Raw genomic sequence first — 17,487 nt, 5'->3', positions numbered from 1 at the left:
GAATTTCGTGTAAACCTGTGTGGGAGAAGCACTTTGAATACAATTTAATTTTAAAGTTCTAGAGCTCCAGAACTTGAAATGCTTGTGACATTTCAAGTTGAGGTTGTTTCTCCCTACCCTTCACTGGGACCATCTCCGGGGAGGGAGATGACACAAAGGGAAAAAAGTTGTTGGGTCAATAGGTGTATTAGTCAGGGTTCTCTAGAGAAACAGAACCAATAGGATAGGTATAGGTGTATAGAATGAGACTTACGATGAGAGATTGGCTCACATGATTATGGAGGCCAAGAAGTCCCACGATCTGCTGACTGCAAGCTGGAGGCTCAGGAAAGCCAGAGATGTAGTTCCAGTCCAAACCCAAAGGCCTGAGAAGGGGAGGAGTGGGGAGGGGCAATGGTATAATTCTTAGTCCAAGTCCAAAGGCCGAGAACCAGGAATTCAGGTGTTCAGGGGCAGCAGAAGATGGATGTCCCAGCTCAAGCAGAAAGAAAATTCACTCTTTCTCTGCTTTTTTGTTCTGTTTAGGCCCTCAATGGATTTGATAATGTCCACCAGCATTGGTGAAGGCAATCTTTTTTACTCAGTCTACTGATTCAAATGCTAATCTCTTTCAGAAACACCTAGAAGTAATGTTTTACCAGCTATCTGGGCATCCCTTAGCCCAGTCATGTTGATGCAAAATTAACCATCACACTAGGTAAGGTGTAGTTTTGGAAAACTGGCACTGAAGATGCCATATGTTCAGGTCCCATGTATGTTTCTAGTTAAATATATCATGAAAAAAAAAAGAAGCCAGCATGTGGGCAAAGGATCTAAAGAATTCACAGAAGGAAATTCAAATTGTATGTAACTATATTACAGGCTCACCATGTTGCACAACTGCAGGGCGCGGCACTCCCACTGAATTCTATTCACAGAGATGCACATTGTAATGGTCTGTAAGAGAGGATGCTCAACCTCTCCAAAAATAAGAGAAATGCTGATTAAAACGATAAGGTAATGATTTTCATTTATTGAATTGGCAAAGCTCAAAGAGTTGCTAAGATCCTATGTTGCTGGGAGTGTAATTTGGTACCACCTCTATGGAGGGTGTAGTGAATACTATGGATTGGCTCTCTCAACCTGGGTCATTTCACCCTCTTCTAGTTGGTGATGTAGGAAAACTGACTCCTACAGTTCCCAGACTCCCCTGCCCTTAGGATTCTACCTGCCATGAATGAGAATTTCTGTTGCTCCACATCCTGTCAGCATTTGGTGTTATCAGCATTCTGGATTTTGGCCATTCTAATAGGTGTGTAGTGGTATTTCATTGTTGTTTTAACTTGCATTTCCCTCATGACATATGATGTGGAGCATCTTTTCATATGCTTATTTTCTGTCTGTATATCTTCTCAGATCTTTTGCACATTTCTTAATTGGGTTATTCTCTTGTTGAATTTTAAGAGTTCTTTATATATTTTGGATAACAGTCCTTTGTCAGGTAAGTCTTTTGCAATACAGTCTGTGACTTGTCTTTGCATTTTCTTGAAGGCATCTTTCACAGAGCAGAAGTTTTTAATTTTAATAAAGTCCAGCTAATCAGTTCTTTCTTTCATGGATCATGCTTTTGGTATTGTATCTAAAAAGTCATTGCCAAAACCAAGGTCATCTAGATTTTCTCATATGTTATCTTCTACTAGTTTATAGTTTTGCATTTTACCTTAAGGTCTGTGATCCATTTTGAGTTAAATTTTGCGCAGAGTGTAAGGTCTGTGTCTATATTCTTTTTTTTTTTCATGTGGATGTTCAGTTGTTCTAGCATCATTTGTTGAAAAGACTATTGCTTTCTCCATTGTATTGCTTTTGGTCTTTTGTCAAAGGTTGGTTGACTATATTTATGTGGGTGTATTTCTGTGCTGTCTATTCTATTCTGTTGATCTATTTGTCTATGCTTTTGCTAATACCACGCTGTCTTGATTACTGTAGGTTAATGTTAAGTCTTCAAGTTGGGTAGTGTCAGTCCTCCAACTTTGTTCTTCTCCTTCAATATTGTGTTGGCCATTCTGGGTCCTTCACCTCTACATATAAACTTTAGAGTCAGTTTGTTAGTATTCACAAAGTAACTTGCTGGGACTTTGATTAGGGTTGCATTGAATCAATAGATCAAGTTGGGAAGAACTGACACCTTGACAATATTGAGTCTTCCTATCCATGAACATGGAATTTCTCTCCATTCATTTACTTCTTCTTTGATTTCTTTCATCAGAATTTTGTAGCTTTCCTCTTTTAGACCTTGTATGTATTTTGTTAGATTCATACCTAAGTATTTCACTTTGGGGGATGCTAATGTAAATGGTACTGTGTTTTTAATTTAAAATTCCCCTTATTCATTGTTGATATATAGGAAAGTGATTGACTTAAAAAAAATAATAACCTTGTGCCCTGCAACCTTGCTATAATCACGTATTATTTCCAGAATTTTTTTCCTTGATTCTTTCTGATTTTCTACATAGATGATAATGTCAGCTGTAAACAAAGACAGTTTTATTTCTTCCTTCCCAATCTGTATCCTTTTTATTTCCTTTTTTTGGTCTTATTGCATTATTTAGGACTTCCAGTATGATGTTGAAAAGCAGTGGTAAGAGGGGACATTTACCTTGTTCCTGATCTTAGTGGGAAAACCTCACGTTTCTTACCATGAAGCATGATGTTAACTTCAGATGATTTGTAGGTATTATTTATTCAGTTGAAAAAGTTCCCCACTATTCCTAGTTTACAGAGAGTTTTTCTCATGAATAGGTGTTGAATTTTGTCAAATGCTTTTTCTGCATGTATTGATATTATCATATGATTTTTCTTCTTTAACCTGTGGATGTGATAGATTACATTAATTACTTTTCGAATGTTGAACCAGCCTTGTATACCTGGGATAAATCCCAGTTGGTCATGATGTATAATTTTTATACATTATTGGATTCAATTTGCTAATGTTTTGTTGAGGATTTTTGTGCCTGTTTTAATAAGAGATGTTGTTCTGTACTTTTCTTGTAATGTCTTTGGTTTTGGCATTAGATTAATGCTGGACTCATAGAATGAGTTAGGAAGTAGGCTTCTATCTTCTGAAAGAGATTATAGTGAATTGGTATAATTTTTTCCTTAAATGTCTGGTAGAATTCACTAGTGAATACATCTGGGTCTGATGCTTTCTGTTTTGAAAGGTTATTAATCATTTACTCAATTTCTTTAATTGATATAGTCCTATTCAGATTGTCCACTTCTTCTTGTGTGAGTTTTGACAGATTGTATCTTTCAGGGAATTGGTCCATTTCATCTAGGTTGTCATGTTTGTGGGCATAGAGTTGGTTCATAGTATTCCTTGATTATTTTTAATGTCCCAGGGATCTGTAGTGATGTCCCCTCTTTCATTTCTAATATTAGAAATTTGTATCCTCTCTTTTTTTCTTAGTCTAGCTAAAAGTTTATTGATTTTATTGATCTTTTCAAAGAACCAGCTTTTAGTTTTGTTGATTTTCTCTATTGATTTCCAGTTTTCAATTTCATTGATTTCTGCCCTAATTTTTATTATTTCTTTTCCTCTCCTGATTTTGGATTTAAGTTTCTCTTAGGGACTTCCCTGGTGATGCAGTGGTTAAGACCCTGCGCTTCCACTGCAGGGGGCACAGGTTCGATCCCTGGTCGGGGAACTAAGAGCCTGCATGCCTCGTGGCACAGCAAAAAACAAAACAGTAATTTTCTCTTATTTTTCTTGTTTCCTATGGTAAAAGCTTAGATGATTGAATTTAAATCTTTTTTTCTAACATATGATTCAGTGTTATAAGTTTCCCTTTAAGCACGAATTTTGCTGCATCCCACAAATTCTGATGAGTTGTGTTTCCATTTTCATTTAGTTCAAAATGTTTTAAAATTTATCTTGAATTTTGACCTGTGTGTTATTGAGAAGTGTGTTGTTTTATATCCAAGTGCTTGGGGATTTTCGAGCTGTCTCTCTATTATTGATTTCTTGTTAAATTCCGTGGAGTCTGAAAGCAGACATTGTGTGATTTCTATCTTTTTAATTTTAGTAAGATGTGTTTTATGGCCCAGAATGTGGTTTGTCTTGGTGAATGTTTCATATGAGCTTGAGAAGAATATATATTCTGCTGTTGTTGGATGAAGTAGTCTATAGATATTTATCATATTGATGGTGATTGTTGGTGTTCCTGAGTTTAACTATGTCCTTACTGAGTTTCTGCCTGCTGGACCTATTTCTGATAGAGGAATGTTGAAGTCTCCAGCTATAACAGTAGATTCATCTATTTCTCTTTACATTTCTATCAGTTTTTGCCTCACATATTTTGATGCTCTGTTGTTAGGATCTATATGGTAAGGATTGTTATACCTTCTTGGAGAATTGATCCCTTTATCATTATGCAATGCCCCTCTTTATCTCTGATAACTTTCCTTGCTCTGAAGTCCAAAATCAATATAGCTACCCCTGCTTTCTTTTGATTACTGTTAGTATGGTATATCTTTCTCCATCCATTTTTTTAAATTAATTTTTATTTTTGGCTGCGTTGTGTCTTCGTTGCTGCACACGGGCTTTCTCTAGTTGTGGCGAGCTGGGGCTACTCTTCATTGCGGTGCTTGGGCTTCTCATTGCGGTGGCTTCTTGTTGCAGAGCACTGGCTCTAGGTGCGCAGGCTTCAGTAGTTGTGGCATGTGGGCTCAGTAGTTGTGGCGCACGGGCTTAGTTGCCCCGCGGCATGTGGGATCTTCCCAGACCAGGGATTGAAACCGTGTCCCCTGCATTGGCAGACGGATTCCTAACCGCTGTGCCACCAGGGAAGTCCCTCAAACTATGTTTTTGCCTTTTAGTTTGAGACTTTATATATACATATATATATATATATATATATATATATATACACATGATGTATTGGGTAGAAGGAACTCCTGTAAATAGGCTATGAGGTGGTAGGGTCTGGGGTTTGGAGAAGCATTCTGTCTTAGTCCCATGATTAGGTCTTAGTCTTTTCATGAGCCAGTACATCTGGACTGTGAACTTAAGTGCTTCTCTGTTGTTCCCCCCTTAGTTGGGGACATGACGGCTAGGGTGGACTGGAGTTGGGCATTTCCCTTCTCCCACGTGGAAAGCTGGAACTGGCTGGAGTTGTATATTTATTTTTTAATCATAATACTTTCTAAAAATAACCCTCAACACCCCTCCCCCCGCCCCAAATTTGGAGAGTCCTTTCCTCTTTTCTTATTTTCCTCTCTCTCTCGCTGTCTTCTCCATGAGAATCAGCTCAGGGGCTTTGGCAGGGTTGTGGTTGGACTGACCTCAATTTCTCTCTCCCGAAGTTTCTGTGAAATGAGAGGAAAAGGCCTCAGCAAATCCCCCAGCACTGGTTTGTGAGAGGAGAGCGTATTAGTCAGGCTTTCTCAGGCATCAAGGCAGAATCCTGCATGCCTGGGTGAGTGTGTGGGAGCAGTGAGCGTTTCTTGCCGGGATGGATGGGGAGGTGTGGCAGAGCCAGAAACTGCTCCCCAGGCTAGGGTATCCCGCAGGCAGCATGGAACACTGAGCTCCACCGCAGCATCACCGGGGACGTCTGAGCACAGCTGCCCAGCCTTCTTCTCTGGTGTTTGTGCTTCCTCAGGGAGCCAGTGAGATTGCTCCTCTTCTCCTCAGTCACATCAGATATGAGAGGATCTCAACCCACTGTCTGAGCTGCCGTGTTTTCTCATGACCCCACCATGACCACTCAGGCCATGACTGACTGAACCGGGAATGAACAACAGATCCAGGGGGACACCAGCTGGGTCAAGCCACTCATACTCCCTGTCCTGGAAATTTAGGACCTGGAGGTAAAGTCAATTAGATGACAACGTAGCATGCATGAAAGGAAAGGCTGTGGAGTGTCGGAGCTTCGGAGGTCATGGCGGGTGAGGTGAGGGAGAGGGAAGGGGTGACCAGAGGAGAGGCAGACATGAGAGAGCCTGGTAGCCCTGGGGGCACAACTTTGGTTCTTGACTTTCTGGTTCTGGTTCCTTATCGCCAGCCTTGTCATCTTCTCTCATTGGACTCCCCGGAGTAAACCTCTCTTTATCTGAGCTGACTTTGATTTCATCAGACTGTACCATCCTCTGCCCCTCCTTATGGCAGACATCTACAGACACTGGGTCACTCCTCTTTCCGCGAAAGTTTTTAACTTCTGGATCACTGTCCTTCTGTCCAACACCAAAAATCATAATTTTTTAATCATTCCAGTACTAACAATGAAGATGACCCTTGAAAACATCATGCTAAGTGAAAAAAGCCGGTCACAGAGGACCGCATATTATAAAATTCCAGTGATATAAAATGTCCAGAGACAAATCCATAGATACTGTAAGTAGAGTAGTGGCTGCCTGGGGCTGGGGAATGTGGGGAGATAGGAATTGATAGTAAAGGGGTATGGGTTTCTTTGGGGAGTAATAAAAATGTTTGAAAATTGATTTTAGTGATGGATTGGCACAACTCTGTAAATATGCTAAAAACCATTGAATTGTACACTTTCAATGGATGAATTATACGATATGTGAAGTATATCTCAGTAAAGCTGTTTTTAAAAACTGCTCAGTTCCCTCATCTTTTTTCCCCCAATAAACTTTTCCTCTACCTCACCTCAGCCACTCACTCCCATGGCCATAGCCTTGACCTTATCATTCCAATAGTTTCAGCCCCTCCATAATCTCAGTTTCAAGCATCCTGCTTGATAATTGCCACCTCCAACTCCAGCCCTCTCTTCTACTATTCCAACTCCAGCAATTCTTTGACCCTTTTGGAACCTGCCATCCACTTATCCCATCACCTTTCCATTGTCTCTTACCCTTATCATTTCCTCACTTCCTTCTTTGTGTGGCTTAAATTCCATGGTCCAGCATTACTGTCATTCTTTTATGTACATCCTCAACTTCTTTGCCCCTCTGCTGTATTCACTTGGAAAAAAAAATTGTTAAATCCAACTCTTTGACCCTGCACCTGCACCCACACAGCTGAATAGGGCTGAGGAAAACTCAAAAACTTGTCTTGTTTCAAATGCCTGACCATTAACTTCAGATGGACCCCCCCCAGGGTCACTTGGCAATCTTCCTGTATTTCTTAGACCATTCATCCTCCCACTTTCCTAGAAGGTTATTTCACACCTTTTTCCTTTCTCGTCTTTTTTTAAAAAATATAAATTTATTTATTTTATTTGTTTTGGCTGCATTGGGTCTTTGTTGCTGCATTCAGGCTTTCTCTAGTTGCGACGAGCGGGAGCTACTCTTCGTTGCGGTGTGTGGGCTTCTCATTGCGTTGGCTTCTCTTGTTGCGGAGCATGGGCTCTACGCACGCGGGCTCAGTAGTTGTGGCTTGTGGGCTCTAGAGCGCAGGCTCAGCAGTTGTGGCGCGTGGGCTTAGTTGCTCCGTGGCATGTGGGATCTTACCGGACCAGGGCTCAAACCCATGTCTCCTGCATTGGCAGGCGGATTCTTAACCACTGCACCACCAGGGAAGCCCCTTCCTTTCTCTTCTAATTTACAACACTTCCTCTGCCCCCTGTGTTCACTTTCAGCTGATGACTTCATTAGAAGAGAACTTCCACAAGCTCCCACACCCTCACGCACATACTTTCCAGCATCTATGCCCCTGTGCCCTGCCTTCATTCCTGTAACAATGCCTGTTCTGTCTATGCTCCTTTTTGAAGGCCAACCCCTTACTTCACGCTAGATCCCAGCCCTTCTTTCCCACTCAGGCCGTTGTGTTCATAATCCTTCCCCTAACTTGCTCCTGCATCATTAGTCTGCTCCATCCACTGAATTTTCCCAGAAACCTTCAGTCTTGCTGTAATGTGTCAGTGTTAAAAAAAAATTAAAACCTATCTTGGGGCTGGATAGATAGACAGATGGACATATATGTGATAAAGCAAGTATAGGAAAATGTTAGCAGGAGAATCCAGGTGGTGGGTCTATGTGTTCAATGTATAAAATTCTTTCAACTTTTTGGTGTGTTTGAAATTTTTCATTAATAAAATGTCGGGAAAAAATTCCTATCTTGACCCTACATCTCCCTCTTGCTTTTATCTCATTTCTCTGCTCCCTTTCCCAGCAGAACTCCTGAAAAGCTTGTCTGAACATGTGTCACCGTGTGTCTCATCTTTTCTTTTACCAACTGCAATCAAGCTTTTGCCCCAGCAGTTCACCAGAATGTCTCTTATAAAGCTCACCAGTGATTTCCACTGTAGGAAATGGAGTGGTCGTTTATCAGTCCTAATCTTGCTCAGCCTATCAGCTGCAGAATTTGACTCCATTAAGTTACTCCTTGCTCCTTACAAAACTTTCTTTCCCTAATTCCAGAATGGCACTCTCTCCTCCATTTTCTCTTATCTCCTTAGTTGACTTTGTTGGTCTCTCATCTGTCCAGCCTCTTAAGGTTGAAATGCATCAGGACTTAGCTCTTAAAACGTTTTCTCTATCTACACTCCCTCTCTTGTTTATCTCCTGCAGTTTCATAGATCCGATTACTATAGGATTATTCCCAAATTTATACTATCCCTAGCCTGAACCCATCTCCTCTATTCCAGACTCATTTATCCAACTGCCTACTCGACATCTCTGCCCAGATGTCTAAGAGGTATCTCAGACTTAATGTGCCCACAAACTAATTCCTCGTTGTAGTAGTTGTTATAATAATAGTCCCAGTGAATCACACCTCACTTGTGTCCGTGCCTGTTTGCAGTGTGAGCATTAATTTCTTCACACACACTCCCCACCCCTGAACCTGGGCTGGCCTTGTATCTTGGCTTTGATCAGTAGAAAGTGATGGAGTATGAATTCCAGAACCTAAGCCATAAGAGGCTTTGCGGCTTTTACTCTCCCATTCTGGAACACTGAGGCCACCATGGCAAAGAAGTCCAGGCTAGCCTCACTAAAAATGAGAGCCCATGTGGAGAGCCAAGTGAGGCACCCCAGCCAGCAGCTGGTCCTGGCTCCAGCCATATAGAGGAGGCCGTCTTGGACCTTCCAGCCCCAAATGGGCTATCAGATAACTCAACCACGTGACTGATCCCAGGCAAGATTAGCAGAAGAACTGCCAGATTGCCAACCCATGTAGTCAAGAGAAATCATAAATTGCTGTTAAACTACTAAGTTTGCGCTTTTTTTTTTTTGCTGCAATAGATAACTGAAACACCGCTCTTGCCACTATACCTTCCCCTTCGCAGCCTTCATCTCTGTAAATGTCACCTCCATTCTTCCAATTGCTCATGCCAAAAAACTTGGAGTTCCTTGACTCCTCCCTTTTTCTCATCTAATCCTTCAGCAAATTATATATCATTTTACCATGTATCCAGACGCCTATACTTACCACCTCCATTGCTACCACACTGCGCCAAGCTGCATCATCGCTTGCCTGGATTACTTCAGGGGCCTCCACCTTGGTCTCTCTGCTTCCATCCTGGCTCCCCTCCACTGTGTTCTCCAGCCAGCAGTGAGCGATCCTTTTAGAGTTTAAGTCAAATCCCATCACTCCTCCGCTCAAAGGACTCCAGGGACTTCACACTTCACTCAGAGTAAAAGTTAAAATCTTTACTGTGGCCTCAAGACCCCACATGATTTGGCCCTCTCCTCTCTCCCCCTTGTTCACCCTGTTTCAGCCACTGTAGCCTCCTTTCTGTCCCTTAAATAAACTAATTGGCTTCTTATCTCAAGCCCTTTGTACTTACTCTCCTCTGTGTAAATAGTCTTCCCCAGAGACTCACATAACTCACTTCATGTGTCTGCTCAGATGTCACTTCATTGAAGAAGCCTTCCCTGGTCATCTAGACCCCACTACTCCATCCCCACCCAAACCCCAAGCTCCATCAATTTCTAGCTCTCTTACCCTGTTTTGGACTCCTCCACAGCAGTCAACACCACCTGACATATTACATTTTTCTTTGTTTGTTTTTTATCTGTTTTCTCCCATTAAAATATAAACTCCATGAGGACAGGGACTTCATCTAGTTATTCACTCCAGGGTCTCCGGTGCTTATTACCTATCAAATAGAATGTATTCGATATAGTTTTACTGAATGAATGAAAGCAGAAGTGTATTATATTAGTTTTCTGTTGCTTCTGTAACAAATTACTACAAACTTGGTGACTTAGAACAAATTTATTATTTTATAGTTCAGGAGATCAGAAGTCCAAAAAAAACCACGTCTCGCCTGGCTAAAAGCAAGGTGTTGGCAGGGCTGCATTCTTGCCAGCGAAGCTGTCAGGGAGAACTCATCTCCTTACTTTGTCCAGCTTCTAGAGGCTGCCCACATTCTTTGCACAATGACTCCCTTCCATCCTCAAAGCCAGCAATGATTGATTGAGTCTTCCTCACAGGGCATCATTCTGATGGCTTCTATCATCACATCTCCTTCCCCATCTCAGGCCCTCCCTCTTTCATGAATAAAGACCCTTGTGATTACATTGGGCTGACCCAGATAATCTAGGATAATCTTCTTAATATCCTTAATTTCATCACATCTGCAAAGTCCCTTTTGCCTTGAAAAGTAACATAGTCACAGGTTCCAGGGATTAGGATGTAAACATCTTTGGAGGGGTGATTATCTTGCCTACCACAGGTATTTACCAAGAAACTAATGAAGCTTAAATTCAAGCCCACTAACACCAGCCCCTCCTAAGACCCAGGAAAGGGCCCTAGTGATCTGTTCACATGGTCATATGTTTTTTTGAAAATTTACAAAAGTAAGATATTTTAACTGTAATTGGTTAAGTTTTCTGTTTCTTTCCACTCTGACTTCACCTCTGTTGTACTGTTGCTCCTGTTGGGTGGCATTGGCATAGACCTGGGCATCTGGGGGATATAGTCACTAAGAGGAAGTTGAGTTGGGTTTACTGAGATATGTTTATGTGGTTTGTAGTCACTTCTGTGTATAGTTAAGTTAGTGTTAGCCTTCCTGGTACAGTAGTGGTTTCCAGAAATACTACAGCTGCCCAATGTTGTAATGTAAGGTCGCAAGGCCAGAGGTTCTATTGCGATATGAGCAAATCCTATGGCATCTGGCACTGGAAGTATGTGGTGGTAGAGAAAACAAGATTTCAAATGTAGAGAAGCAGAAGCTAGCCTGTAGGAAATTCTTCCATTCATCAGACGTATAAAATGGTGAACAGACAATTTTAGTTCTCATCACTGTGTAGCCAAAACAGAAGTGCTTTCCTGTCAAGAATATACTCAGTAACGCAATATGTAGTAGATCATTTGGAAAGATGTTCACAGTAATTCTTCGTGTCACTGCACAAATGCCTTTTGCAGTGTGACATTGTTGCTCTTTCCCTCAAGATGTGGAGTCTGTCCCCATCTCTTGTCTGGGGCTGGCCTTGTGACTTGCTCTGACCTATAGAATGTGGCAGAAATGATGTGGGAGTTTCAAGCCTAGACCTCAAGAGGCCTTGCAGCTTCTGCTCTCAGCCTTTACTATATAAAGAAGCTCTCCCATTGCTGTATAAAGAAGCCCAGGGCTTCCCTGGTGGCGCAGTGGTTGAGAGCCCGCCTGCCGATGCAGGGGACACGGGTTCGTGCCCTGGTCCGGGAAGATCCCATGTGCCGCGGAGCAGCTAGGCCCGTGAGCCATGGCTGCTGAGCCTGCGCGTCCGGAGTCTGTGCTCTGCAACGGGAGAGGCCACAACAGTGAGAGGCCCGCGTACAGCAAAAATAAATAAATAAATAAATAAAGAAGCCCAAACCAGCTTTCCTGAGGATAAGAGACCCCATGGAGAGAGGAACCCAACAACCAAGAGCCAACACCAACCACCAGACAAGAGTGAGGCCATCTCAGTCCATCCAGCCTCAGTCCAGCCACAAGATGACTATCGCTGCATGACTGATCCCTAGCAGAAGAACCATCCACCTGATCCTGGTCTATATTGCTGACCCACAGAAACATAAGTGAATAAAATATTTGTTGTTTTAAGAACTGGATTTTGGGGCAGTTTGTTACACAATAATAATTAACTGATACACAGCATATACATACAAATACACCATACATTTCTCTTCTATATGAGGATCTGGTGAAATAAAATTTATCAGAGTTTCTGTGTTTAAATCTCTTGCTGTTTGACATAATAGACAGACATTGATGAAAATAACCTAAATTTTATAACATGCATATGAGGACATCAGTGTTCAACTGGTTAATGAGTGTAATCAATTCAAAGATTAGTCACTAAGCATCGGCTGCAGCAGGTCAGTGGCCAGGGCAGCCTCCATGGCTATCTACAGATTTTCTTCAGGACAAATGATGTGAGGGTTGGTACATTAGTGGGGGAAGACAAAAATGGAAATAAATACTATGAAGACAGCAAGCAGTTTTTTGGCTATCACCAGTGGGTTATATATACTACTGAAATGAATGGCAAGAACACATTCTGGGATGTGGATGGAAGCATGGTGCCCCCTGAATGACATCATTGACTTCACTGTATGACTCATGATCCTCCAACAAGAAAATCACCTATTGCTCGTACATTCATTTGGACAAACCATAAATTCAGCATGAGTGGCACTCCACAACAATATATACCTTATTCCACCACTAGAAAGAAGATTCAGGAGTGGGTCCCACCTTTGATACCTTACAAGTAAAGACAATGAAAAACAATTTAAACATGTAAAATATGGGGCTTTTTGTGTAATTGCACCGTTACTGCTTACTATTAACTTGATTAAAATTGTTTGATTGAAAAAAAAGAAAAAGATTAGTCACTGCACAAGAAAATGCAAAGTGCCCTGAAATTATTCAGCTTACATATGAAAGAAATCTGGTAGGCGTTTTCCCAAGTTTGACAATCTAAAATTTTACTCATTTTTAAAAATTAATTAATTAATTTTTGACTGTGTTGGGTCTTCGTTGCTGTGCGTGGGCCTTCTCTAGTTGTGGTGAGCAGAGGCTACTCTTCCGTTGCAGTGTGCAGGCTTCTCATTGCAGTGGCTTGTCTTGTGGAGCACAGGCTCTAGGCGTGTGGGCTTCAGTAGTTGTGGCACGTGGGCTCAGTAGTTGTGACTCATAGGCTCTAGAGCACAGGCTCAGTAGCTGTGGCGCACGGGCTTAGTTGCTCCACGGCATGTGGGATCTTCCCGGACCAGGGCTTGAACCCCTGTCCCCTGCATTGGCAGGCGGATTCTTAGCCACTGCGCCACCAGGGAAGCTCTAAAATTTTACTCCTTTTTTAATTATAAAAATACATTAAAAAATTTTAATATATGTAAAAGAATAAAACTTCACTCATCAAAAATGAGAAGGAAACTCAACAGGGAATATTATAAAATCATTGTCATATGAAGAGATGACTGAAGAGTTTGCAGCCAAAAAACGCATGGAAAAAGGTATCAGAGAAAGGTGTTGACACCATCAATTAATAAAAATAATATTTTCTGAATGTTAGTGATGTTTGTGGTATTTATCACTTTTTTAAATTTGTGGTTTGTAGTGATTTATTTTCTTATTCTAAATAAATACTAATTTAGGTATCTAATTATTTTACTTGAAGTTTTGTGAGGTTTTTTTTCCTTAAGGGGACCTCCCCAGTTGTACCTTGTTCAGCTCCCTGAAACGTGGATCTGCCTGTGAATGAATGAATGAGTCCAAGTTCTAGTCCACAGAAATTTATGCAGAAAGAACCCCAGGGCCTCTTCCTCAGAAGGAAGCTCCGGATGTGATAGTCTGAGTCACTCCTGTGTACCTGGCATGCCCACAGGAGAGGCAGATGATAAACACAAATGTGAGGCCTTTCGAATGTCAATGTTAACCCAAAGTGCAGCTTGAAAGGAACTTTCAGACACTACCTCCATGTCAGAGATTAGTTGGCCTGAGATTTTGGGGCAGGGAGCAAAGAACCAGAGAGTCCCCAAGACCTATTTGCATCAGGAGAGAGGAGTGGAGGAAAGGGAGCAACTTGGGATGGGCTGAGCCAACCATGCAGCTTGGTTAAATATCTATTGAGCATCTGCTACATGCCAGGCACTGTTCCATAGTCTGGAACAAAATACTCCAAAATCTCTGCCCTCCTTGTGCTGACATGGCAGGGGTGGGGATGGCAGTGTAGGAGGAAGGAAGAACAATAAACATTTTTAAAACTGTATATAGGGGACATGCCTGATGGCGCAGCGGTTAAGACTCTGCGCTCCCAGTGCAGGCGGCCCAGGTTCGATCCCTGGCCATGGAACTAGATCCCGCATGCTGCAACTAAGAGTTTGCATGCCACAACTAAGGAACCTATGTGCCGCAACTAAGGGGCCCACCTGCCACAACTAAGACACAGTGCAATGAAATAAATAAATAAATTTTTAAAATAAAAATAAATAAAAAGATATATTACATTAGAAAGTGGGAAGTGCAAAGGTAAAAAATAAAGCAGGGTGAGGGAGTTGGAAAGTAGTGTGTGATGGGGGTGCAGCTTTCAATAGGGAATCAGGGAAGGCCTCAGTGGAAGTTGAACTAAGATTTGAAGGACATGAGGGAGGGAGCCCTGTGGCTATCTGAGGGAGAAATGTGATCTGTGACAGGCAGAGGGAGCGGCATGGCCAAAGGTCCTGTGGCAGGAGTATACTTGGCAAGCTTGAGGAACAGTTTCAAGGCCTGGCTGCGAAAAGGAATGAATGAGGTGGAAGTAGGAGAAGAAATCTGAGAGATAATGGGGGTCAGAGCTCATGGAGCCTTGTAATCATGTGCAGGGACTGAGGAGGATGGACACCATAGTAGGGTTTTGAGCAGAGGAGCAGTGATGTCATCTGGCTGCCGTGGAGAGAAGAAATTGGGGACAAAGGCAGAAACAGGGAGCCAGTGGAGACCATTGCCATAATCCAGGGTGAAAGGGGGTCAGATTCTAGATATATTTTGAAGGTAAAACCAACAAGATTTGCTGGATTGATATGTGAGAGAAAGAAAAGAGGGGAGAAGGATCACCTCAAAGTTTATGGCCTGAGCACCTGCCCTGAATTGCCGTTACTAGATGGGGAGAATTGCAGCGGGAGCAGAACGAAGCCTAACTCTGGAATCGCTAGGATGAGCTACAAGGGCCAGAGGGGGTTCTACCTCAAAGGTAACTGGGCCTCTGGTGTGCCAGGTTCTGACTTAATCCGCAGTGCAGTTAACAGCCCCTGAACGCAGAACAGGTGATCCCTGCTTGGGAAACCATTTCCACCTCATTCACATACTTGTAGTTGGTAAGTGAACCCACTGCCAGCACATTTTTCAGCTGTTCCTTAAAATGGGTTGTTCTTGAACATTTTCACTTGTAAAAGGTTGAATTGGACATGGGCAAAGATTGCCTTAAAATAAGTAATGCCACATAAAAAATGAAGCATGAGAATTGAAAACATATGTCCACCTAAAAATGTCTCTCTATATATCCATAGCAGTATTAGTCACAATAGCCAAAAAGTATCCATCAACTGATGAATGGATAAACAAAATGTGGTGTATCCATACAATGGAGTATTACTTGAAAATAAAAAGAAATGAAGTACTGGCATATGCTATAACATGGATATACCTTGAAAACATTATTCAAAGTGAAATAAACCAGTTACTAAAGACCATATATTATATAATTCCATTTATATGAAATATCCAGGATAGGCAAATCTGTAGAGACAGGCAGATTGATGGTTGCCCAGTAGTGGGGAGTTTGGGAGAAAATGAGGAATAACTACTGATGTGTTCAGAGCTTCTTTTTGGGGGTGATGAAAATGTTCTAAAATTGATTATGGTGATTATTCAAGTCTGAGACTATACAAAAAATATTGAATTGTGTACTTCATTAATTTATTTTTAAACCTTTTCTTTTATTTTATTGGCTGTGCCTCATGGCTTGCGGGATCCTAGTTCCCGGACCAGGGATTGAACCTGGGCCCTGGCAGTGAAAGTGCAGAGTCCCAACCACTGGACCACCAGGGAATTTCCTGAATTGTGCACTTTAAATTGGGGAATTGTATGGTAGATGAATTACATCTCAAAGCTGTTATTTTTTAAAAGCTTTTTTGAAAATGCCCACACTAATTTCCCTAAGGGAGCTGTTACTGCAGACCACCTCATGTGAGCAAATGTCACGGCCTGACATTGAGACTAATCAGACCACACATGACTCCAGCCAATCACACTTGGCAATGCCCGTCACGCGCTGGTCACAGGGAACTGTCAGTACTTAATACTGATCATGGGAGTTTGGGCTGACAAAGCTAATTAATTATCCATAGCATGTACAGCAGTGGTTAAGGGCACAGGCTCTGCAATGGGACAAACTGATTTTGAACCTCCGCTCTGTCTTATGACCATTGGCAAGTTAGCCTGTCTCAGCCTCAGTCTCCTCATCTGTAAATAAGAGATGATAATATCTACCCCATAGGGAGGTTAAGAGGATTAAATGCAATACTTTTGTAGAACAATTAGTACTGTGCCTAGAACTAAGTAAAGGATCAGTAAATGGTAGCTGGAATTATTGTTAATAATGTGTAAAGAGCACTGAGCACAGGGCCTGGCATATAGAAAGCGCTCAAAACACAGAATGATTTTTTTTAATTACCTTTTTTATTTTATTTATTTATTTTGGCTGTGTTGGGCCTTTGTTGCTGTGCGCGGGCTTTCTTTAGTTGAGGCGAGTGGGGGCTACTCTTCGTTGTGGTTCATGGGTTTCTCAGTGCAGTGGCTTCTCTTATGGAGCACGGGCTCTAGGCGCACGGGCTTCAGTAGTTGCAGCACACGGGCTCAGTAGTTACGGCGTGTGGGCCCTAGGGTGTGCAGGCTTCAGTAGTTGTGGCACACGGGCTCAGTAGTTGTGGCTCGCAGGCTCTACAGCACAGGCTCAGTAGTTGTGGTGCACGGGCTTAGCTGCTCCGCGGCATGTGGGATCTTCCCAGGTCAGGGCTCGAACCCGTGTCCCCTGCATTGGCAGGTGGGTTCTTTTTTTTTGCGGTACATGGGCCTCTCACTGCTGTGGCCTCTCCCGTCGCGGAGCACAGCCTCCGGACGCTCAGGCTCAGTGGCCATGGCTCACAGGCCCAGCCGCTCCGCGGCATGTGGGATCCCCCCAGATCGGGGCACGAACCCGCGTCCCCTGCATCGGCAGGCGGACCCTCAACCACTGCGCCACCAGGGAAGCCCGGCAGGTGGGTTCTTAACCACTGCGCCACTAGGGAAGTCCCAGAATGATTAAAGTCATACTTTTCACAGGAAAAAATGTTTATGAGACAGAATAAACTTTACAGATAAGGATAGAAAATTTGAATTCTGTTGCTTAAGGACAAGAGTAGGTGACTTTGGGAGACTGCTACGTGCCCCCTACCTGGCTCCTCTGTAGCAAATACTCACACAGCCTAAAGCAGTGGCTTTGCCCTTGAGCCTCTTTGCCACCCCCCCACCCCGAGTCACTAATGAGCAAATCCAAGCTTCCGGAAGCTCCTAGGAGAATATTCAGCTAAGAAACTGGAGTTTT

General features: G+C 42.5%; 2 protein-coding genes across 9 annotated transcripts in view; both read left to right on the top strand.

Annotated features, from left to right (window-relative positions):
- CDH3 (cadherin 3) overlaps positions 1-17,487 on the top strand; it is a 107,715-nt gene that overhangs the window by 19,434 nt on the left and 70,794 nt on the right. The window contains exon 1 of one of the 8 annotated variants that reach the window (XM_049703970.1): positions 962-996. The exons of the other annotated variants lie outside the window; for them this stretch is intronic. Within the exon in view, the coding sequence (XP_049559927.1) occupies positions 977-996 (20 nt within the window). The 5' untranslated portion in view covers positions 962-976. Of the gene's footprint in view, positions 1-961; positions 997-17,487 lie in introns of those variants that run through there. 8 annotated transcript variants of the gene reach the window in all.
- Positions 12,212-14,138, top strand: LOC101279646 (NADH dehydrogenase [ubiquinone] 1 alpha subcomplex subunit 12-like; the record flags this gene model as incomplete). The annotated part of the gene is given in 1 exon segment (XM_033434679.2): positions 12,212-14,138. A coding segment is annotated over 1 exon segment (429 nt), but the record flags the coding sequence as incomplete, so codon positions are not given.

This window comes from Orcinus orca, chromosome 20, assembly GCF_937001465.1.
Source record: "Orcinus orca chromosome 20, mOrcOrc1.1, whole genome shotgun sequence".
Taxonomy (NCBI): domain Eukaryota; kingdom Metazoa; phylum Chordata; class Mammalia; order Artiodactyla; family Delphinidae; genus Orcinus; species Orcinus orca.
Note: the sequence above shows the minus strand (reverse complement) of the source record. Positions and strands in the feature narration are given on the sequence as shown.